At 43.9% G+C, this 23546-nt stretch overlaps 3 protein-coding genes across 4 annotated transcripts; 1 reads left to right on the forward strand and 2 right to left on the reverse strand.

The window, feature by feature from the left end:
- The first annotated feature begins 3243 nt into the window (after positions 1–3243).
- On the forward strand, positions 3244–14689 carry LOC149275658 (potassium-transporting ATPase alpha chain 1). 2 transcript variants are annotated; one of them, XM_089504430.1, is made up of 23 exons: positions 3244–3255; positions 5677–5808; positions 6288–6347; positions 6463–6666; positions 7032–7145; positions 7483–7617; positions 7893–8010; positions 8258–8526; positions 8662–8860; positions 9083–9192; positions 9507–9641; positions 9822–10014; positions 10303–10478; positions 10593–10729; positions 11026–11176; positions 11883–12051; positions 12296–12450; positions 12765–12888; positions 13126–13271; positions 13607–13740; positions 14077–14178; positions 14334–14425; positions 14661–14689. In XM_089504430.1, the coding sequence occupies exons 1-23, from the start codon at positions 3244–3246 to the stop codon at positions 14687–14689; spliced, it is 3096 nt and encodes a 1031-aa protein (XP_089360556.1). The 2 variants fall into 2 exon arrangements, with proteins under 2 accessions (XP_089360556.1, XP_089360557.1); XM_089504431.1 differs by having other exon boundaries at positions 5680–5808.
- Positions 14690–15748: 1059 nt separating this feature from the next.
- On the reverse strand, positions 15749–17772 carry LOC149275659 (BOS complex subunit TMEM147). The gene is made up of 7 exons (XM_089504473.1): positions 17696–17772; positions 17553–17622; positions 16881–16946; positions 16665–16801; positions 16471–16555; positions 16211–16332; positions 15749–15869 (listed from the first exon to the last, which is right to left on the reverse strand). The coding sequence occupies exons 1-7, from the start codon at positions 17770–17772 to the stop codon at positions 15749–15751; spliced, it is 678 nt and encodes a 225-aa protein (XP_089360599.1).
- Positions 17773–19909: 2137 nt separating this feature from the next.
- LOC149275660 (chymotrypsin-like elastase family member 2A) lies at positions 19910–23125 on the reverse strand. Its single transcript, XM_089504446.1, has 8 exons — positions 23086–23125; positions 22184–22272; positions 21798–21895; positions 21555–21683; positions 21188–21324; positions 20731–20876; positions 20395–20547; positions 19910–19927 (listed from the first exon to the last, which is right to left on the reverse strand). The coding sequence occupies exons 1-8, from the start codon at positions 23123–23125 to the stop codon at positions 19910–19912; spliced, it is 810 nt and encodes a 269-aa protein (XP_089360572.1).
- Positions 23126–23546: the final 421 nt, after the last annotated feature.

Consider the following 23546-nt stretch of genomic DNA (forward strand, 5'->3'; position numbering starts at 1 on the left):
CCTATGTGGTTGGTAAGCACACCAGGGGCCCCTTGGACCCTTTGCTGCTTTTTTTTAAACTTTTCTCACCCCAACCTTAATATGCCCTGGCCAATGGATTCATTGTGTTTTTTGTGTTTTTTGGGGGGTTTGCATTGAGGAATGGCCACAGCCCTCCACTTGAATACTTGAGTGGGTTCTCCTTTCTGTGAGGACGCTGGAAGTTTACCCCTCTTTACTTTTACTGGGAAGGAAGGGGGGGACCTCATATCCCCTCATTGGCAATGCAGTGCCAGATGGGAAAGACTGAGGACTCGGTTGGCTCTGTGGCCTTACCACTGCAGGACTAGTGGCCACCATTGTAGGTAGTCATGTGACTCTTGGGCGTCAGCGTCTGCTCACAACCCCCACTGGACGGTTTGCTTTCTGGCAGGGTTTGTGAACGTCCTTGTAAAGTCTTTCACTAATGAGTTCTACGAAGATAAAGACTGAGGCAAAACAAAAATAACTTTTTTTTCAAAATGTTATAAGTTTGATTATTTTTTCTAAGTTGCACTTTTTTTGACGATATAAAATATGCATCTTTTGATTTATTAATATAATTACATATATATTAGAATTTTGACATCATAGGTAGGAGATCCAATTTCCTCCCTAATTGCTAATATTATTATAACGCCAATGTATTATTAAGTATTATTATTATTAATATTAATGTATTAATAATTACTGAACATGTGCAAGGCTAATTCTCCTTTTCACATACATATTATGATGTCATAATTGGCAGCTGGTGATGTCATCGGAAAGGGATTTAGTCCAAACGCCTAAAGAATTACGTGTTTAGCATCACATAAAGTGACGGCTGATTCTTCCCGACGTCTCTTTCAGACCCAAGGTGACGCAGCCCGTAACGACGCGGTGTCCGCCGGCAGAAGCTCCTCTGTAGCCCTTGGGCTAAATGTGGCGGCTCTGATAATAGAGGTCTTTCTGATAATCACCCTTCTTGTGTCCGTATTCCGCTCCAGTTCTATGTATTATGGATATTATGATGAAGATTATATGCACCTTGGTGATTTTCGGTAGAATGAAGATAATACGCAGGATGACGATGGCAGTGGTTACTAGACTTCAACCAAACCAGCGTGCGCGTGCGTGTGGGGGGGATACTTTTCCATTGTCTGCCCTTGCGTCAGAGTAAATAAAAACAACAACACGCCGCTTGACAGCAACGACACGTGTTTGTTCTGTGTGTGCAGACGTGTGGACGTGCGGGTTTCATCATTCATCGCTTTGTTTTCAGATAAATCGAAATACATTAAATCGCGGAAAACGGCCACAACTAGTAACGTTTGTATCGATGCTTTAATATGTAACGGAAGCAGAATAAATACAGTGATCGCTTGCACGCATTCCTGATTGTTTACATTGTGTGCCGGCGCACCCGCATTCTTGGCTGCCTTTTTTTTTTAATTGTTACCCATGCGCAATATGACTCTACCTGCTGATAAGAGCGCAGAGACCCTTGTACATACCGAACCCGGCGCTTCTGACCTTCAAGGGGTCGTTGAGACGAGGGCAGCGAGTATGAGCCGTAACCGGGACGTGGGTCTGTAAATACAGCCCAAAAATGCGTTCTTTCTGCTTTAAATGTCAACTTTTATCTCAAAAAATAAAAAAAATCTAATTTACAAGATCTATTTCTTCTTTTTCCTCCCCACCGAATACCGCGTATACTTCCTGCTCCCTTTCCTGTCACACGTTCATATTAAATAAATAATATTTGCGATATATAAATAAATCATTATAAAGGCGCCAGGACTTCATTCTATAAAAATCTAGTTAGCTGAATGAATGAGCAGGTTTATTAAACTTACATTTTTGGGGTTTATTCACAAAACAAAGAGTTCAAGTGAAATGCGTCATAAACAACCAGGTCTGGTAAATTAGGGGGATTCCAGATCTGTAATCAGCTGGTAAAAAAAATGTTATTATTGTAAAAAATATTATTATTATTATTATTATTATTATTATTATTATTATTATTTTTATTATTATTATTATTATTTTTATTATTTTTATTATTATTATTTTTATTATTTTTATTATTATTATTTTTATTATTATTATTAATAATAATAATAATGCTCCTAGTACAGAGTGACCTGCCTGACATTCATAGAGTTATCCTTTCAAACACAAGCTATGCACAATCCGACGCGTTTTGCCGTCTGAGTCCATACATACCCGCACATTTCGCTTTATTTACATTTAAAGTTTTTTGGGTAAAGTTTGTGAAATTTTTTTTGCTCGGGTTATTTTTATACCGTGTAAGAGATACGGTAATAATTTTGCTTTTATCAGAGTTATCCATTAACTCGGGCCGCGTGAAAATGTATATTTACTTATTTTGGACAGAGGGAACGCTGTTAAATTCTCTAAAAGGCTCCCTCGGCCCCCCCCCCCCCGTTATAATCCAGCCGAGGAGCAGACGCGCACGTCCCCGTCCCAAGATAAAAATTGGGATCTCATGGAACGCTTTTTGAAATAATGTAGCATTAAAAGGACACTCTAATGCATGTGAGAGCTGGGGGGTCCCTTTAAATTATCATGGTGGTCCCCGTTGCATTTGCCCCTTTGCCTCTCCCCAGCTCAGGAGCGTAACCAGAAACCGCCAGGCCCTGGGGCATAAAAATTGCCCCGGGCCCCCCCAACTTCAACAGCTGGTCTGTGCCATCATTGCCCTCACCCAACCAGCCTGTGCCTTCTTTACCCCCTTGCACCCTTCAGCGTGGAAACCAAAACTGATTGGCATTGTTGTATGGTCACCGACATCCAAATGACGCACCACAATTATATTTATCAGATTTCTATGAATTTCCTGTATTTATTTTATATGCGATGACCTCAAACTGCGGTTTCTAGTATCCAAAACACATCAGGACCCCCCTCGAGTCCTCGTTCCAAGGGAAAGGTCTCCAAACTCGTCCATGTGGTCATGGAGCTGCTTTACGCACTGGAGATGGTTGAAGGGCATGAAAACGTTCTGCAATCAGCTTGTCCTTGTTTTATCACAACTCTGAGATCGGATCTAAGAAAAAGACGTAAAGGCGTCGAGAGGGAGCGGGGCGGGAGACGAACTCTTTAACACTGGGAGGGGGAACTTCTTGGGCTTTAAAAGGTGCCCCCGAGTGCGAGCCAAGATTTGTTGGCATCAACCACCAATCTGCCCGAAATCCCTGGAAGACCCAACAGAGAACCAACATGGGGAAGAAGGTGAGTGTCTCTGATCATCGTCAGGAGCCTCGAGAGCTTTGGTTTACCTTTAACGTTCTATACATAGGATAACGGGAGCATTATTGAATTATTATTTAATGCGGAGTCGGAATCTTAGTGGTCAGTCGCTCCCTGTCATTCTCTTGACCTCTATCTTAAAACAAAATGCTATTTTTTAACTCTTCAAGACATAGAAATTCCAGTAAAACGAGATATAAATTTAAAAGAGAGATGCGTATTATTAGTAGAATTTACTTATTTTGGTATAGAAGAGGAATCTTTAGTCGTTAGGGAGTTTTATTACTGATCGGAAATTATGTAAGTGATATGTTCAACAGAATAAGATTGGAATCCGGGGAGTTTAGGGTTTGTTTCGACAAGCAGGCAGAATTTATTTAACTGGGGGGGGGGGGGTGAAGAGAACAAGGACTTGGAGTAACTGGTGTAGAAAGATCTGGCCAACATGGGGTGGGGTGACCAGGAGAAGTTTTGAGACAGTATAGGGTTTGGATAGAAAACGTTTGGAGCCAATGAGAGAAAGCCACACTTTGCTGCTTGTCTCCCATTGGCTGTACACAGAAAACTAATTTAGACAAAATGTCTAAAATGTATCCATTTATCAGTTTAATGTTTTGGAATCAATAAGGAAAATGTATCAATGTAATATATCAGGATTTATGGTGCTTTGGTGAATCCTCGCAGGTTATCGCCAAGCCGTCTTTTGTGTCATTTTGTTTACAGTTTTTATTCTCTTTAACAGAAAATTGTGAATAAATTGTAATAATGCACTGGAGCTGGGTGGGCGCTTAAATACGTTTGGTTGATAAAAGCATTTAGATATATCTTGGATCCAGCAAATTCCCAATGAAACAAATACAATGTTCACACTTGAGAATGTCATTGGCAGAGAGGCCCCATTCGGCCCCCGTCTAGTCGCCCGTTTCCCCTGCTGTAAAGACTCAAACCTTAATCAGTCGTCGGTCCCGTCTTAGATTCAGGAGCCGTATGTCTATCCCATGCATGTTTAATACCCTCACTGTATTACCCTCTACCACTTCTGCTGGGAGGCTGTTCCACTTATCTACCACCCTTTTAGTAAAGTAAAACTTCCTTATATTCCATCTCAGCCTCTGATCCTCTAGCTTCAGATTATGACCTGTTGTGCTAACATTGAAACAGTTTATCGTCAGTGATAATGCTAATGTAAGACATTAAAAAACTGTCCATTTAGGTTAGTAAAACGTGGTCCCTAACACTCGATCTATGATATGTAGCTCAGGGTACCTTCAGGATCTCCCCAAAGGATCCCAGGAGACATTATTGTCTAATGTGGCCCCTCAGTGGGCTTCTGTAGTTAGAATGTAATGAAACGTTGGAGTAAACCTAACATGTATTATACTGAGAACCTTTACGTTTGGTGGCCCTTGAGGACCAGGTTTGGACATCCCTGCATATGGGGTTCAAATCGTCGATTTATGAGTAGACCAGCAGATGCTTTATCTAAGGTAGCTTAGAGAAAACATGGAAGACCTTTCTGTTATTTGTTGGTCCAATTATTTGATGGAATTAGTTATGACTCCATGAATTGCTCTGTTTGGTTTATGGTCTCATAAATCTTAGGATTTTAGGGCTTTTCCTATGAAAGATCAATGTCATTATTATATTAGTTTCCCTTTACAATTAAAGTAAACCCCGAATCTGACCTGTGCCGCTGCAGCCTGCCGTGTCCGGTTACATTAAACTTTTCTTTCCCGTTTTACATTGTAACATTCTCATTTACTTCTTGGAATGTACGGGACGGAGAACAAAGGGTTACGCCCTTTCCCTGTAAATCCGAAGTCTTTCGATAAGATATCTTATCCCGTTCTGACTTTACAGGTGACATTGTACACGTTAGAACAATGAAGGAACGCGCTTGGTGTTTGTTAAGTGCTTATGACTTAGAAGTGGATTTATATGAGCCCGGCTTACAGAAACAAAGCGGGGAGATAAGTGCAGAGCAAACATTGTGTTTGTTTAACGAGAAAACCCCCTCTGTGCTTTGTTTAAGGCGAAAAGAAGACATTGGAGGGGGCTACAAAAATTAAGGGGTTACAAACATGGAAGGGGCTAGGGGATAGATAGATAGATAGATAGATAGATAGATAGATAGATAGATAGATAGATAGATAGATAGATAGATAATGGATAGATGGATGGATGGATAGATAGATAGATAGATAGATAGATAGATAGATAGATAGATAGATAGATAGATAGATAGATAGATAATGGATGGATGGATGGATGGATGGATAGATGGATGGATGGATAGATAGATAGATAGATAGATAGATAGATAGATAGATAGATGAATAGGCAGAACTGTTGGTCTATAACTCATAACCTCTAACATGTTATGCTGTTCCATTTCCCATCTAGGAGAATTATGACCTCTACTCGGTGGAGATGGATAAACAAGAAGATGGAGACATGGACGTCAAAATCAAGAAGAAAAACAAAGGCGTACAAAAGAAGGAGAAGCTGGAAAACATGAAGAAGGAGATGGACATTGTGAGGATTGGGAACGGGGAAGGTTATGGGGATTTTGAGATTAGTCAGAGGGTTTCGGAATTAGTGTGGGTTTCTATAATTCCTGGGTTGAAACGATGTGCTTCACTCTAAAATGAACAGTCTTTGGTACTTTGAAAATGTTTTGGTACCGCTTCTCGGTGGCAGGGGTGGATACTATATGTATAGGGGGACTCTTAGAGGTCCACATTATAACCAAAGACAACGAGTGATGCAATCATTTCCATACAACTTAAGTTCTAATTCCAAAATGATGATGATCAGAGAGGAATCCTTGCGTGTTAAGGGAAATAAACTAAGCAACTGGCCCCAAAACAACTCAGACCCTTCTAGGCCAAGTGGGCAGGTCAAGAAGAACGTCTTCACAATCTACTCATTAACTAAGCTTAATGGAGGAATCGTGATGTTTCCACAAGAGATGCTCATCGCTACAAATAATTATCTGTGTTTACTTTCTCCAGAATGACCATGAGCTGACTATAGAAGAGTTGGAACTCAAATACCAGACAAGCGTCACCAAGGTGAGTCTGCAAAAAGGAGCTGCGATTCCGGCCAATTGTTTTTGTTTCATGAGTAAATATTTACATTTTATAAAAATATTTTGTTTACATCGGCATTTGATTCTCCTTCCCACAGGGTCTCAAGAGTGGTTTTGCGGCTGAGATACTAACTCGTGATGGTCCCAATGAACTGAAGCCCCCGAAGGGCACCCCTGAGTATGTGAAGTTCGCCCGTCAGTTGGCGGGAGGGCTGCAGTGCCTGATGTGGGTGGCAGCCGTTATCTGCCTTATTGCTTTCGGCATTCAGTGCTCGCAAGGCGACCTCACCAGTGCGGACAACGTGAGTGCTGACCAACGAGACCGCGTTCCCCCACAGTCAGTGTCCCATATCGGCTTGGCACGGAACCCTACTCTATTATTCCGTGGAGCGTATTCCAGTTTAAAAGTGGTTTCTGCTGGGTCTCTAAGTCACTGCCTGCTTCTCCCATCTTCTTCTCTGGGTCTTTCTGTCACTTCTCGTGTCTTCTTGTCACTAATGAAGGCTTCACGTCGCTGCACCATTGTTCCAGACTCCATGCCACCGCCTTGGTCATCTCGCCACTAATGGAGTGTTCATGTCGCTGCGTCTCTTCATCATTGTCCCAGTCTCCATGCCACCGATCGCCCATACCTTTGCCTCACTACCACGTGCTCTCTCTTTTACAGCTGTATCTCGCCGTCACCCTCATCACTGTTGTGGTTGTTACCGGATGCTTTGGGTATTACCAAGAATTTAAGAGCACCAACATCATTGCAAGTTTCAAGAACCTGGTCCCGCAGGTAACAAGATAAATACTTACCAATAAAGCCCTTAATTGAAGAGGTGGTTGAGGGACGTCTCTCAATGCATCGCATTTAGTATAATTTGCCACCGGGTACGTAACCGACCTCAGACAAGATCTTCCATCAACGTGATGACTGTGTGCCACCTAGTGTTAAAACTATTAACGCGACAAATAAGAAACGCGTCTTCGCATGTAGACTGAAGGAGCAGGTGGCTTTTAGGCTTTTTAAGAAAGTGTTTTAAGCTAAATAAAGTGTGACTTGAAATATGTTTGTAAAATGAATGTTTATAATATATATAAAACACGGTTTCACGTTCTCTTGTGTCTTCTAGCAAGCCACCGTCATACGGGATGGGGAGAAGTTTCAGATTAATGCCAACCAGCTGGTAGTCGGAGACTTGGTAGAGATTAAAGGAGGGGATCGTGTGCCGGCTGATATTAGGATCACAACATCACAGGGATGCAAGGTAACCTGACCTAAAATTGGGCAACGCGGCCATATTGATAGAGTATGGTTTATAAACCATCGACGCAAGGGTAATGCCGGCCCAACGGGTCCAACGTAAAGTGTGTCAAAACACATTTAGCACAGGTTACCCCATAATGAATTCAGAAATTCACCATAAACTCTGAAAAAAATACAACCATTATGAGATTTCTGCAATGCCACGCTTTTTAGGGAACGATAAGGCTGATCTCAGAAACACAGAACGGTTTTCTCATTAAATGCATCCATTTTTAGGTGGATAACTCATCTCTGACAGGAGAGTCCGAACCTCAGACCCGTTCCCCAGAATATACCCATGAAAGCCCATTGGAAACCAGGAACATTGCCTTCTTCTCCACTATGTGTCTGGAAGGTAAATCAGAAACCTGCGCCCTAAATATTACTGATGCCAACATGGATAGACTAATTATTATGACATTATGGATGGGGGACATTCAAGATATAGTCTGGAGACACATGGAATTAGGAGGACCTTGAGGTGGAGGATTTACCCACTTCCTTGGCCAACAAAAGAGATTATGATATAATTCTTTGAGTATCTAAACCAAGTATGTTATTCTCTTTGTCATTACAAACTTTATTTTCTGGCCATGGTGCAGGTGCCGCTACAGGAATAATAATCAACACAGGAGATCGTACCATCATTGGGCGTATTGCGAGTTTGGCATCGGGAGTGGGTAATGAGAAGACTCCCATTGCCATAGAAATTGAACACTTTGTGGACATCATTGCTGGACTTGCCGTCTTCTTTGGGGCAACCTTCTTTGTTGTTGCCATGGTTATTGGCTACCCATTCCTCAGAGCTATGGTCTTCTTCATGGCCATTGTGGTGGCGTATGTCCCTGAGGGTCTGCTGGCCACTGTCACGGTAAGAGCCCTTGTTGTCCACGTTAAAACGTGAAAGAGCAATTAGCTAGATACTTGTATGATGCGGGCAGGGAAGTCTGCATGTACTTCAATAGCATTTGTCTTCATTCTCCCTCCCATTTTGGTCCTTTGGCAGGTATGCCTGTCCCTCACGGCCAAGCGCCTTGCCCGGAAAAACTGTGTCGTCAAGAACCTTGAGGCCGTGGAAACTTTGGGTTCTACCTCTGTAATTTGTTCCGACAAGACAGGGACATTGACCCAGAACAGGATGACTGTGTCCCACTTGTGGTTTGACAACCACATTCATTCAGCCGACACCACAGAGGATCAATCAGGTGAGCCTTTCATGGCTGGACTAGGGCTTTATAGGGGGTCTATCTCACTACATTGGCCTACAATTTAAGGGACCCCTTAGTAAGCGAAGTCAGAGATGTTGACCAGGCGTCCTGGATTCGACTGCTCTTTGTGAATTGTTGGGAAACCACTTCCCTGACCAGTCCGAAGTCCTCCATCCTCTTTCGATGCACTTTGTGATTTCCAAATCCTTGATGTTTCAGGTCAAAGTTTTGACCAGACGTCAGACACATGGAGAGCCCTGAGCAAGGTGGTCAGTCTCTGTAATCGTGCTTCCTTTAAAGGTGGTCAGGAAGGTGTTCCCGTGCCCAAGGTAAGCAAAACAACGCGCTTATTTAATAGGGGGATTTTCGTGATCTAAAACAGACAGTCTACTGTCCTTGACTGGATCCTTTCTTTATCTGTTTTCTGCGAGATTTTTAGGCAGTCGTGTATTGGAGCGGACAGAGAAGTAGTAGATAGAGAAATGGGAGATGCGTTGTTACAGAGAACAGTATAAGTAACGGGATGGACACTGTATGTGGCTTGTTTTTGGGTGGCTCGCCATCAATGTATCGGTAATTCCGGGAGAAGATTGACAGGCAGAGCTTTTAGGATATGCCATTAACCCCAGAGATGTCCCCACAGAGAATTGTGATCGGTGATGCATCCGAGACAGCGCTGCTGAAGTTCTCCGAGCTGACCGTTGGAAACGTAACGGAATATCGGGAGAGGTTCAAGAAGGCCACAGAAGTCCCTTTCAACTCAACCAACAAGTTTCAGGTGAGCAGGTGCATAACGAGCCTGACCAGGAGCGAGACATAGATCTTTATTATTTATCTGAGGCATTTACATCTTTTTTGTTATGTTCACACCCCAGAACACGAGTCACTTTATATCTGCCTGCAATATATTTATATCTCCATGCTGGGAACATTCTGTAACGTTTTTATTCCTGTGCAGCTATCAATTCACGAGCTGCAGGATCCTTTGGATCTCCGTTATCTTCTGGTCATGAAAGGAGCCCCAGAAAGGATTTTGGAGAGGTGTTCTACAATCATGATAAAGGGACAGGAGCTGCCTCTAGATGAGCAATGGAAGGAAGCTTTCCAGACTGCTTACATGGACCTTGGTGGCCTGGGAGAAAGAGTCCTGGGTAAGAATGGGAGAATACACTGGTCTTACCCAACTTTCAGCAATAGCATGGGATACGATCAAGTAAACTGATTAATTGAAGGATCGTTTGGTGAGATAGTGACTCAGTTGGGCCATGTTGTGTTTGGTGAGACTGATTCTGGTAGGACTTCTTCATGTTTGGTGAGATATTAGCAAGGTTACATTGTATTAAATGACCGGAAGGAGAACGTCAGACGGATATATTGGTTACAGTAGGTACGACATGAATGGACATCAGTTTTCATCACGTCCATGTGATATCCCACAGGTTTTTGTCACCTCTATCTGAACGAGAAGGAATTCCCGCGTGGCTTTAACTTTGACACGGAAGACATGAATTTCCCAACTAGCGGCTTGTGCTTCGCCGGTCTCATTTCTATGATTGACCCACCCCGTGCCACCGTGCCCGATGCCGTCATGAAATGCAGAACCGCAGGAATCCGGGTGAGTAAAGGATAACGAGCTCTCGCAAAAATAAATAAATGAATAAATAGAACCAAGAAAGGATGGTATCCACCATGTTCACCGCCATGGTTATAATGGTCTGTGTCTTTTCAGGTAATCATGGTGACCGGAGATCACCCGATCACCGCTAAGGCCATTGCAGCCAGTGTGGGCATCATCTCCGAGGGAAGTGAGACCGTAGAGGACATCGCTGCCCGTCTACGAATCCCTGTGGAACAAGTGAACAGACGGTACACAAACGGTTCATTCATGCGCGAATAGGGGCCCGAAGCCAGCTCTTTTACCTATACACCTTGTTAGTTAACGCCACGTCCTACGGCTGGAGCATCCTTATGTCTCGATATTTTATGACATTTTTTTAGAGCTAGGGTGCTAGGAGGAAACGCCAGTAGAGAGTTCTAAATACGTTTAAATTGAAATTAATTGGTTCATATCCATCACATCTAATGATTTAAGTCGAATACCTCACTTATGCATATTATGCTTTTTTAAATGAGGTCACGCTAAGTTAACGGTCTCTCCTCAGAGATGCCCGCGCCTGCGTTATTAACGGCGGTCAGCTGAAGGACATGAGCAGTGAGGAACTAGTAGAGGTTCTGAAGATGCACCCCGAAATGGTGTTCGCTCGAACTTCTCCCCAGCAGAAACTCATCATTGTGGAGAGCTGCCAAAAATTGGTGAGCCTCACACTTCTTTACTGTATTTTATATAGGGAATATTCTTAAATTGTTATTAATTCAACATTGGGTAAGACCAGGGCCGGCCGAAGACTTAACGCCGCCTGGGGCGAAGTTTAAAACGCCGCCCCCCCCCCCCGCCGACGCCGGGGGGGGGGGGGGGGGGGCGGCATTTTAAACTTCGCCGACGGCATAATCTACGACCCCCCCCCGGTACTTACCTTTAAACAGTCCTGCGGCGAGTCTCCCTGCTCTGCCACGGTGCCGGCTTGTAATGCTGAGCGCCGGAAATTGACGTCACTTCCGGCGCTCTGCATTACAAGCCGGGACCGAACAGGGAGACTCGCCGCAGAGGAGAGAGAGAGAGGGGCGCCGAGCGGGTAAGCTAAAACCACTCGGTGCCCCTCTCTCTCTCCTCCGCTTCAAAAAAAAAAAAGCGCTTGGGGCGGCAAAGTGCCGCCCCTTCTAAAGTGCCGCCTGGGGCAATTGCCCCAGTCTGCCCCATTATAGGGCCGGCCCTGGGTAAGACAACTGCTTTGTCGATGGCTAATACACCTTAATGTACTTCTCCGTCTGTCCCAAAGCAGTATATTAAGGTCCTCGATCTGGTCCAGGGCTCTTGTGATGGGCATGGCCGGTCACTAAACATGGAGTAGTTTGCGACCCTTAATAACAAGCACATGACACTGTATCTGTTTCCATAAAGGGAGCCATTGTGGCAGTAACAGGGGACGGTGTCAACGACTCTCCGGCGTTGAAGAAAGCCGACATTGGAGTTGCCATGGGAATAGCTGGATCGGACGCAGCCAAGAACGCAGCTGACATGATTCTATTAGATGATAACTTTGCTTCCATAGTCACCGGGGTGGAACAAGGTAAGCTGGCGTCAACACTTGCCTCTGTCTGGAGACCAATTCTCCTCCATTGGCCATCCCAACCAAAATATCGCAAACCAAACCAGGGCACCTTTACAAAAATATAAAATATGGAAGTCCTGAATAGCAAACATGTATCAGAGAAGAGACGCTGGCATGTAGGTTTCTTTTCCCAGTTCTCATCCATTGTTCCCCAAAGACCTTTTGTTCCTTCATTGGACCAATCACCTGTCTGATTCCTTAGGCCGTCTGATCTTTGATAACCTGAAGAAGTCCATTGCGTACACACTGACCAAGAACATCCCGGAACTGGCCCCGTATCTCATCTACATCACGGCCAGTGTCCCTCTGCCCCTGGGCTGCATCACCATCCTGTTCATTGAGCTGGCCACGGACATCGTGAGTAGGATCTGGACAGCTTTATCCTCTAAACCTCAACAAGACATTTTTGTAATTCTATTCTTGCTGACAGAGACCAAGCTGTTACTTTATTTAAACCGTTGGGATTAGGTTCCACAGGTTAACATTACTATTGCGAGTTTAATACTCCCCGAGATTAAATCACGCAAAATCCAGGGTATTCATCATTCGTAATCCATCTTTTCGTTCTATACAATTTGGGGTGAGCTTGGTATTTGGTGGGACTCCTGTATATACGTCTCAGAACGATACTTATATTGACAGCACATTAAACCGGTTTCTTTTGTTCATAGTTCCCGTCGGTGTCTCTGGCTTACGAGAAAGCAGAGAGTGACATCATGCACCTTAAACCAAGAAACCCGCGAAGGGACCGGCTGGTGAATGAGGCGCTTGCTGTCTATTCCTACTTTCAGATTGGTACGTTATGGGTGAGATGAGACTCCACTCCCAGTAGGTTCCCACCAAGAGACATGTAATAGTTGAGCTGTTGAAGGCGCTGTAGGCACGAGTACATTAGGGATTCGTTGGGGACTTTGTTGTCTCATCCTAGAGAGATGATACTCTCCCGTTGAGTAAATATTCCTTGGACCTTAATAACTAAGCTTTGTAGAAAAAAAGCCTCCATTACACATTCCCTTCCCTGCATGTTCTTAGGTGTGATTCAGTCATTTGCTGGATTCGTGGACTACTTCACCGTGATGGCCCAAGAAGGCTGGTATCCTGCGTACTGCCTGGGTCTCCGAGCCCAGTGGGAAAATCAGCACCTACAAGACCTGGAGGACAGTTACGGCCAGGAATGGGTACGATAATACCTTGGGTGGACTTTTAGGGACATTTAGGGGCCAAACAAAGTTTGATTTTTTTAAAGAAATTTGAATTCCTTTGATCTTCACAAAGTAGAACTAGAACAATCTATTCCATTTTAGTTTCCTTTGATCCTAACCACATGACTTCCCGTCCATCTTCTGCATCATGAACAGAGGTATCTTCGGAAGGTTAAGCTTTACAGTTCTTGCAGTGAGAAGCCATGAACCCGTCTACACCATTTGCCGGTCCCTGCAGATATAAGTCTACGCACATTGAAATAATCCAGCGTGGGTTGCTTAATGTCTTCCTGTCGCTCGTGCCTTTTCAGACCTTCAGCCAGCGCCTGTACCAACAGTACACCTGCTACACGGTCTTCTTCATCAGTATTGAAGTGTGTCAGATCTCCGACGTGCTGATCAGGAAAACGCGTCGGCTTTCCACCTTCCAGCAAGGCTTCTTCAGGTACAACTCCCTGTTTAACTCTATCGCTATTGAATAAAGCACCAAATACATACGAAACAGAAAACATATTAAATTAAAATTTAAAGTTCTTTAACAAACAAAAAATCTCCAAAACTGTCGAATAATCAAAGGAAATATGCAAGCGAAACATCTATAGAGAAAAAAAAGTACTTCTAAAGATAGAATTTTATAATTATCCCCTTAAGGACAAGAGGCGGTCCCTAAACCCATTGAAAACAATGCATTTTGAGCCCGTACATGTACGGGCTTTGTCATTAAGGGGTTAATGCGCTAAATAATGTGGAATAAAATATTTTGTCTATTTTCTTTTAACAGAAACAAAGTTTTGGTTACGGCCATCGTCTTCCAAGTGTGCCTGGGCTGCTTCCTCTGCTACTGCCCGGGGATGCCCAACGTCTTTAATTTCATGCCGATCCGGTAAATTAGTGGAATACGGAACCCCACGAGCCTCACCGTTCATGAATGATGCTCACAGCGACCTCAGCCTCCGCTTAGTTATTGATTACCCTCTGCTTGTTTGCGGGGAGTAGCTGATTTCTGATTTTTTCCCCCCCTCGTTTTTATATTTACAGATTCCAGTGGTGGCTTGTTCCTCTCCCGTTCGGTATATTGATCTTCGTCTACGATGAAATCCGTAAGCTTGGAGTTCGCAGACACCCTGGAAGTGAGTATTCCTTAAGAGAAATTAGCCGATCTCCTCGCGATTGCACGTCAAGGTCATTATATTATGCTATAAGCTAAAAAAAACAGCAGGAAATGGAGATTATACAGGAAATTATACAATATTTAATGGGAAGTTTCACATAATGTTCAAATATGGTATCAGCAGAGAAGAAAAACGGAATTATTTGCGGAACACAAAGAGGACATAATTATAAATCACGTGTTTTCTCTTCCAGGTTGGTGGGACAAGGAGATGTATTATTAAATATTCCCCCAAATCAGACCATCGGTCAGTTGGCGATGCAGAGACACTTGGCCTCCCTACACCTCCAGCCTTTACGCGCGGTTTTAGGAATTTTTTTATTTTTTTTTGATTGATTTCGTTAGAGCCAAGACAATAGTCTTTACAATCTGATTTATAACTAAAAAAAGGGGAAAACAAAAGCAATCAGTGATCCTCCTGCATGTATCTGGAAAGTTGGTTTCAGAGAAGGCACTGCCTGCGAGCTGCTTTGATGAGGCTGCAGAACGGTTCCAGTACCGAGTCGTCTCCGTGTCGGGTTTGAATATTTTCTGCATAAAAAAAAAAACCCACGAGCCAACCCAACAGCCTTCGCAGGAGGCCACGCTATGCATGTACAGAAAACCAACACCAAAGGGGTCAAAGCTCTCTATGTATTGTGTGATTCCAGAGCTTTCTTTTAATATATAACTACGTATTCTAATAAATTATGTAAAAAAAAAAAAATCTGAAATGTCTTTCGTATTTATTTTAAAATGTCAAATTTTATAAGCATTGGAGTCCATTAGCGTAACGGAGACCCGACGTGTTCTACCCAACGTGCCACGCCACCTAATTCCATCCCAATAATCCTAGAGGGAGCGCTCCGGGCTTCAGATATACTTATAATCCCCATTTATACACAATGTTTATTTATTGTACGCTCAATCTGTGCCCACATGATAAAAGCACATGTAACTTTCCAATATATATATGTCCTACTTTAGCATTGGCGCTACAGTAATTCAATTTAAATAGGAATGTGTAGCTCTTTTTATGTAAATAAATAAAAAAAAAAAAACGAAAAATAAAATAAAAATTATACTTGAATTTTGCAAAATTCCAGAGAGTGTAGCATCAGGGAAAGGAACCAATGGCGGAGGTGAATGGTCCATATATTTTTATTTATTATAAAGTTTGTAGGAAATTAATTTAAACATATCCAAAGACACAAAGAGTCCCTCTGCTTTTTTTTTTCCACTCCCAAAGTCATCTTCCTCGGATAAACAGATGATATTTCTGTCCACTTGTGGCAGGTGGTCCTCAGTTACTGTGGACGAGGCTCACAAAGAGCGTGAGGCAGCTGAAGGACAGGAGGCCGGTGACCACGGCTTTCAGGAGGAGCGCCGTCCAGCTGCCCATCAGAAAAACGTGCACAAAACAACTGCAAGAAAAAGGAAGGTTGTTCATTTCATTGTTTCACCTCAGTACACAAAAAAAAAAATAAACAGCCATTCCCCGGTCTAAACATGGCACGTTTTAAATGACATCATATACGGTATAACAAAAAAATACAAAAAAAATCATCATCATCAGAGGCCAATGTGTGGTCAAGAAGTTTCCCTTTTTGGGGGCACAGTTAGAATGTTCCTCAATATAGGATTGTTTCGCCTAAAGCGATAGACGTGTCTTTTTTTCCACTTAAATGGCTGCGTTACTATGTTGCAGGAGAGGATAATGTTACCTCTCTGTTGTGGTGCTGTGGTGTTCCATTAACATACTTACTCCAAAACAAAGGCTTTGTACATACTGAGCCCTAGAAGCACGGTAACCGGCAGCCGATAATGTGTGGGGAGGTCGTATCGCGTCCACATCCACACAAGGGCCGCCACTGCCATGTAGTGCACCTGAGGAATAGAGGCGGCGGGTGAACAAGCTTTCCGAGAAATGCCACACAATACAGACAGGGGCGAACGCGCAAGACGCACCAGGTCGGCGTAAGGAACTCGAATGCCAACAGAACATGCGGCAGGTATAATGCTTACCAGGCTGATGTTGGAATCTATGCTCATCTGGATGTACTTCCAGTCAAATTCGATTCCACGCGCACCGACCCACAGGGGCAGACACCTAAAAAGACAGCAGCCATGTTATGGGAAGCAGCATCCTCCATCTGGCACTTAGATTTCTCACTCAGATGAGTGCAGGCTCAGGGACATACTAATACGTATGGCCGTACCTGGACATAACCAACTCGGCTGTGGCCCAGCCCATGGCAGCCACCATGATCTTGTATTCTCCTTTCCCCGCGTTGCGGGACATCACTAGGTGCAGTCCTAATAAATCAGCCAAGTCTACCGTGGCCTTCATGAACTCCTGGGGATCAACGAGATGCCTGCAAAGTTACTCATAAGCACAAAGAACGCAGGAAAGGAAGTATGTTTACGTATCTCACCCCAATGAAGTCATAGGATCCGACGGCTCCTTCCCACGTGGGGAAGAACGTTGCGAGAAACAGCATCTACGGAATGAGAGAGCCCCGTTACACGCAAACTCAACGTTCCATAAGAACAAGCGTCGAGAGCCCACCAGCCTCTTTCCCCCTACGTCGAGAGCCTGCCAGCCCCTTTTCCCCTACATCGTGAGCCCACCAGCCCCTCTTCCCCTACATCGTGAGCCCACCAGCCCCTCTTCCCCCCCCTACATCGAGAGCCCGCCAGCCCCTTTTCCCCTAGGTTGTGAGCGCACCAGCCCCTCTTTTTCCTTACGTCGAGAGCCCACCAGCCCCTCTTTTCTCCTACGTCAAGAGCCCGCCAGCCCCTTTTCCCCTACGTTGTGAGCCCGCCAGCCCCTCTTTTCCCATAGGTTGTGAGCACACCAGCCCTTCTTTTCCCATAGGTTGTGAGCACACCAGCCCTTCTTTTCCCATAGGTTGTGAGCACACCAGCCCTTCTTTTCCCATAGGTTGTGAGCACACCAGCCCTTCTTTTCTCCACTTGACCTGACAGCCTCTCCCTAGCATTGCATTCTTCAGTCACCCTCCATGCTTCTGTAACTCTTACCACCATAATTGCCCTCGATCAGCCAGTCTTTCATTGACCCCCACCCTGCCTGCCCCAGCACTGACCTTGCAGAGCTGCACGCACAGGTAGGTGGCCCCGGCCTGCACACATCTCCAGAAGGCGCTGTATTCCGACCTAAAACACAGACATTGGAGTTAGAGAGCTGCCCCCCGAAGCCCACCCTTCCCCCGGTACACCAGATACTCACAGGCCGCTGCATTTGTACGTAATGAAGTACGGGAAGTAGGCCAAAGCGAAACAATTCCCGAAATGAAAGAGAGTCATGGCGACAGCGGCACTGCCTGGGAACTGACCAATCAAAGGGCGATCCCAATGCGCATGCTCTTGGAACACTGACCAATTACAAGGCGAAATGAATGCGCGTGCTCTCTTGGTTTGACACTTGGCCATTCATAGGGTGGTAAAAAAGCAATTATCCAATCAGCAACCTTTATGGTTTTCCGTGATGGAGCATGCGCAGGGAGCTTCTGCTGGCTTTCCCTGTCAGTCAGGCTGCAAGCTGTGGATTTACCTGTCGATGAGCAGGGGTAATATTACTAATAACATCCCCCAGGGAGGGCAAATGTGATACACCAGTAACCATTAATCCGGTCCTGGCTAATATAACCCCGAGGAGGGCAAATGTAATACCCACAGCGTGCTAGTGATTATTATCTGCCCCAGCCTAAAACAATCCAAGGCCCACCACACATTATTAATGGCTGAACTGCCCCATGGGTTAATAAAAACCCCCAGGGAGGAAAAATGTAATACACAACACGCTATTGGTTATTAATATTTCATAGAAGGGCAAATCTAATACATCCCAGTGGTTATTATTCTGCCCCAGTCTAATAATCACCCCCAAGAAGGACCACTTTACTAGTGATTATTATTCCGCCCCATCTTAATAGTAACCCCAAAAGGCCTAACTGGGTGCACTCTCTCTCTCTCTCTCTATATATATATATATTATCATTTATAGGTGAGGTCATCCGAGGTATGAAGATAAAACGTGGGGTTACCTTGAGTTCTCGTGTAGATCCTCCATGGACGGTGCAGGTACCTGGCTGCCATCTCCACAGGTATCTTCAGGTATCCAGAAAACACTTTAAATGCCTCCCTTGGGGTTGGTAAAGGTTGTTTTTCTGCTCTGTAAGACTTCGTTGACCTGCGCCAAGCTGAGTAAAACTATTTTATTCCATCCTTAAATCCGTGTTTAGTTTCTGCTAAGAGGAGATTGTGCGGTTCTGTGTTAAATGCTTTTTACCTCTTATTATGACTTGGTTCCCAAAACAATAGAAGTCATTCTGTTATATATATATATATATATATATATATTACCATTCAAACGTTTGGGGTCAATGGGAAATCTTGTTTTTGTAAGAAAAGAAAATTTCCCCCATTAAAATAACATGAAATGGACCAGAAATCCAGTGCACACGGTGTTAATGTTCTAAATGTCTATTGCAGCTGGAAACGGCTGATTTTTAATGCAATATCTTCATAGGCGTACAGAGGCCCTTTATCACTCCCATCACTACTGTGTTCCAATGGCCCTTTATCACTCCCATCACTTCTGTGCTCCAATGGCCCTTTATCACTCTCATCACTCCTGTGTTCCAATGGCCCTTTATCACTCCCATCACTCCTGTGTTCCAATGGCATTTTATCACTCCCATCACGCCTGTGTTCCAATGGCCCTTTATCACTCCCATCACTCCGTTGTTCCAATTGCCCTTTATCACTCCCATCACTCCTGTGTTCCAATGGCCCTTTATCACTCCCATCACTCCTGTGTTCCAATAGCCCTTTATCCCTCCCATCACTCCTGTGTTCCAATGGCACGTTGTGTTCACTGATCCAAGTTTAAGTTTAAAAGGATAATTGATGGTTAGTAAACCCTTTTGCGATTATGTTACAGCCAGAAATGTCCTTGTTTTCAATAAAAACAGATAAATGACTCCAACGGTAGTGTATATATGTGTATGTGAATATGTTAATATTACGATATAAGGAAATCTCTTTTTATTGTCAGAAACGAGCCAAACACAATTGAATTCATAATAAGACTAAAAACATTGTTTCTAGGAAATAAAATTGGAAAATGGGTTCATTTTGTAATCTGGGCTGACATCTGCTAAATGGTGGGAGGGAAATATCTGTTCCCAAATTCTCGGGGTCTGAGAATTTGGGGAGGTTCCCAGGTGTACCCTGTGCTTGGCAGTAGGTGTGATGGTACACCTATCCAGATTTAAAACCTCTGATGCATCTGGTATCTTTGAAGAGTATCAATGTTATGGTATGTGCATTAAAAGAAATAGCCATTAAAAAAGCCACATATGTGTGGCACGTATGATGCAGTTTATTACATAGAGTCAATTTATTAACACAAAACGCCTGATAGGAATCCCGAGTCACTTTAATTTGATGCGATTGTCTGAAAAAGAAAGATACAAAGTTACATTGGGCTGATTTTTTGCCAGCCTTAAATCCTCGTGCCCTACTTTCCTCTCCTGATGCCTCTCTTCCCTCCCTTGATGTCACTTTATCTGCTGATGCCCCTCTCTCCTCTCCTGGCGCCATTCTTTCCTTTATTGATGCCCGTCAATCCTCTCGTGTGCCCAATTTTCCTCCCATGATGCCTCTCTTTCTTCTCCCGATGCACGTTTATCCTCCCCCTATGCCCCTCTCCCCTCCCCCAATGGGAGAAACCCCACGCCTGGTCATGCCTATAGACACACCCCTTTTGGATGGTAGTAATATTTGGGCTGCGAATAAATGCAGGTATCATTTGTTATCTTGGATGCATTCACACCAAAGACCACCCAACCGACGGGGAGATCATATCCTGTCACCTGCCGTTGACGTACAGGGCAAATGCTATTCTAATACCTCCGCACTTACCGTGCTGATCCAGCTGTTGTAGTTGGAGACGCGAGTGAAGACAGAGGGCTTTTTATAGTAATTGCAGCCAAGGGAAGACCCAAAGCTGACCACTCCGTGGACCTCCCATGCACCATCAGGGTTCCTGCAGTTCAGGGGTCCGCCAGAGTCACCCTATAACATGGAACATGCAGTGGGGACACGTTAAAGACAGGCTCATCCCTGAATAGCAAGCATATATAATGGAAATAATCAAATTCATTGTCAAGGCATTCCAGCTGCGCATGCTTCGTTTTCCTGGCACATGGGCAGAGTGCCGGGTTATTCCAATAACAAAACAAAATTCAGGTTACGTACGTTACAGCTGGAGATAATGCCGTCTCCACCAGCACAGATCATACTGGTCTTCAAGACTCTGCCCCACCAGTCAGACTGGGAACATGTTTCATGATCCACAACCAGCAGAAGACCCTGCTGCAGCTTGTCTGGGGATGCACCATTGGCTGAAATAACAATGACATGATTAAGGAGGCGACCGGACCTGCAATGTCCCAAAATACAGAAGCTCTGGCATCGTCCTACATAAAAGGAAAGCACAGAATCTGATGGCAGATAAGAGCCGTGCCTAAGCACAGACCTCTATGGAAAAGCTTTGCAGAGCCATGAATTGAGACCAAACCACAGTTTTTCAAGCAAGACAGAATGCAGACAGAAGATACACAACCAGCTAGAAAGCGTAACATGTAACTCATCATTTACATGGCTTTGCTTCGTTTATGGTTCTACCCCTTAAGTAAACAGTCCTTTGACTTACTCTGCAGGTTACCCCAGCCGGTAACGTAACAACCAAAGCTGTTTGGCAGAATGTATCCAGCAGGGGGCAGACATGCCGGCTGGATGGTGTCGCTGTATTCCACACTTTCTTGTAGCTTAATGAGGGAAATGTCATTTCTGAAAAGGACAAAGAATTGGGTATCTGCACTTACAAAAACATTAAATAAAACAAAGGTTTGGAGTCAGTTCCTAAAGTCAAGCAGGAGCGTGATCATTTTGAAAAGCAAGGGTTCCACCGTCCTTATCCAAGGATTGAGCAAGACATTTATATGAATTAAAGCGACGAATGCATAGGTCCTGTAGGTGAAGGTGTCACTGGTTACGGGTAATGTCATCATTTAAATTACCCTCCTGCCAAGTTATTCGGATTCCATCTGGAATGGTTGATGAGCTTAATGACATCGATGGTTTTCTGCCCGGACTCAGACTGTCTCAAGTTGTGTTTTCCGAGCTGCACGCGATAAGTGTAGGAAGAGCTAAAAACAAACCAAAGTTACCATTACTGACCCCAAATCATCTATTGTGTGGTAATTCACGCATCTCTACCATGGCAAAGACTTGTTGAACCTTGGAGAGCCATGTTTACCCACCTGATACAGTGGCCAGCCGTCAGAACCCAGTTTGGGGCAATAAGAGTCCCTCCGCAGGTGTGGTACCAGTATCCATTGTAAAGGTACTGGAGTGAGACCTGAATACAAAGGAAATAAATTAAGTGCGACATGTTACAAACCAACCAGTGTCGTAACATAAAACTCATGTCCTCTCTCTAAGCAGGGGTCTTTTCCCCACCAACGGATATGGACCATCGTACTTTTCACCGGCAAAATAAGTGTGGAGAGTTTGGTGGAGAGAGAGGAACATTATTCTCTGTGCAAGTATTTGGCCATGACCCATGACCTTCATGATATTACTAATGTGGGTTTTCATGACATATCTTGGAAAACTTGTGGGAAAGATGAGGTTTTAAATGACTCACCTGCCAAGGCCAGCTATGAGGAGCTACCTCTTCTCCATTAACGACCCTGGATACCGACGGCTGGTAGGTGGGGACCCCACAGCTGGAAGCTGCGTAAAGCCATACGCAAGGTTAATGTGAGCCAATTATAAGCTCAGAAACGGTTTTTTATTTATCCAACCACTGTGTGTTTAACCATCACCAGAAAGGAAATAATCCGTAAATTCATTCTGCAGAACTTGCACCCGTTTTCAAGAAGATTCTGCCTCTTTCATAGAACTTATTATTAACCCTCTTAACTCTCATATGTAACATCTCCTTCCAAACCTTCACCCACATTCTACCAATTAAATAATCTGTGCATGGAACCCCAAAGAAAGTTGGAGTCAACCTCATTGGAGAGGACCCTGAAATTACCTCTACATTTGTAGATGGTGTGGATCTTCTAAGAAGAGGGGACCAAAACCTTTTTTTGCTTATTAGATACAAATCCTACAATTCTCCTACGCTGATTATTTCTTCTCTCCAGTTGGTGATGGAACCATTTCAGATCATCATTGGACTTGGGGTTTGAAAACACAGCCTCCCAGCAGAGGTCGTAGAGGGTGATACAGTGAGGTTATTAAACATGGACGGGATAGACATACGGCTCCTGAATCTAAGACGAGACCAACGACTGATTAAGGTTTGAGTCTTTACAGCAGGAGAAACGGCCAGATGGGGCCGATCTGCCAGGAGGTTCTGAGTTTCTAAGAATCATTGATCCAAAACCCTTGTCTATTAGACATCTCTGTAGCCCATGTATACAGATAAACCTCTGATCTAGTCAATTAACACCAAAATATGACTCATATTGTCTCTGAGTATGGTAAATTTAGGCACATTTTATACATTCATGTCTGTATAAGCATATATATACATACCTCCAGCAACCAGGAGTGCTATTGCCAGCAGCGAAAACATGCCTGGATACCTTTGTTGCACTTTCCCAGCGGTGGGATATATTTATCCTAAAAAAGTGTCATTGGCGTGTTCTATTTTCAGTACAATAAACACGCATGGGGAGTGTGGGTAGCCTTTTTTTCTTAACGTGAACATGTTTACTCTGTGAGATTATAAAGGACCTTGTGTAAAAATAGAAGTGCACAAAAAATTTAACATATTTTAGAAGAATTCCAGATTTTAAGATATCGACTTTGTAATAAATACACCTGCTGAACTGAAAACCACCATGGTTTTTCAGTAGCCATGTCATCTGTATTCAAGCAGGTGTGATACAGCAGTGAGAAAAGCACTTTTTTCCAAAAAATATGAGGATACTCAAGTAATAATGGAAAAGAAGAGCAGCCATATGTTTCAAAATACGTACACTTTCGCAATATGA

The sequence above is a fragment of the Sceloporus occidentalis genome, unplaced genomic scaffold (genome assembly GCF_023333645.1).
Source record: "Sceloporus occidentalis isolate IW3139 unplaced genomic scaffold, rSceOcc1.0.p SCAF_271, whole genome shotgun sequence".
NCBI lineage: Eukaryota > Metazoa > Chordata > Lepidosauria > Squamata > Phrynosomatidae > Sceloporus > Sceloporus occidentalis.

Excerpts from the sequence above, each read along its gene's own strand:
- LOC149275660 (XM_089504446.1), bottom strand. The coding sequence starts at position 23,125 with ATGTTTTCGCTGCTGGCAATAGCACTCCTGGTTGCTGGAG. Across the intron at positions 20,877-21,187 it reads CGGCTGGGGTAACCTGCAGA|CCAATGGTGCATCCCCAGAC; the intron begins GTAAGTCAAAGG and ends TTGTTATTTCAG. Across the intron at positions 20,548-20,730 it reads GCATTATCTCCAGCTGTAAC|GGTGACTCTGGCGGACCCCT; the intron begins GTACGTAACCTG and ends TCCATGTTATAG.
- LOC149275658 (XM_089504430.1), top strand. Across the intron at positions 6,667-7,031 it reads ACCTCACCAGTGCGGACAAC|CTGTATCTCGCCGTCACCCT; the intron begins GTGAGTGCTGAC and ends TCTCTTTTACAG. Across the intron at positions 7,146-7,482 it reads TCAAGAACCTGGTCCCGCAG|CAAGCCACCGTCATACGGGA; the intron begins GTAACAAGATAA and ends TGTGTCTTCTAG.
- LOC149275659 (XM_089504473.1), bottom strand. The coding sequence starts at position 17,772 with ATGACTCTCTTTCATTTCGGGAATTGTTTCGCTTTGGCCTACTTCCCG. Across the intron at positions 17,623-17,695 it reads ACGTACAAATGCAGCGGCCT|GTCGGAATACAGCGCCTTCT; the intron begins GTGAGTATCTGG and ends TCTGTGTTTTAG. Across the intron at positions 16,947-17,552 it reads TGTGCGTGCAGCTCTGCAAG|ATGCTGTTTCTCGCAACGTT; the intron begins GTCAGTGCTGGG and ends CTCATTCCGTAG.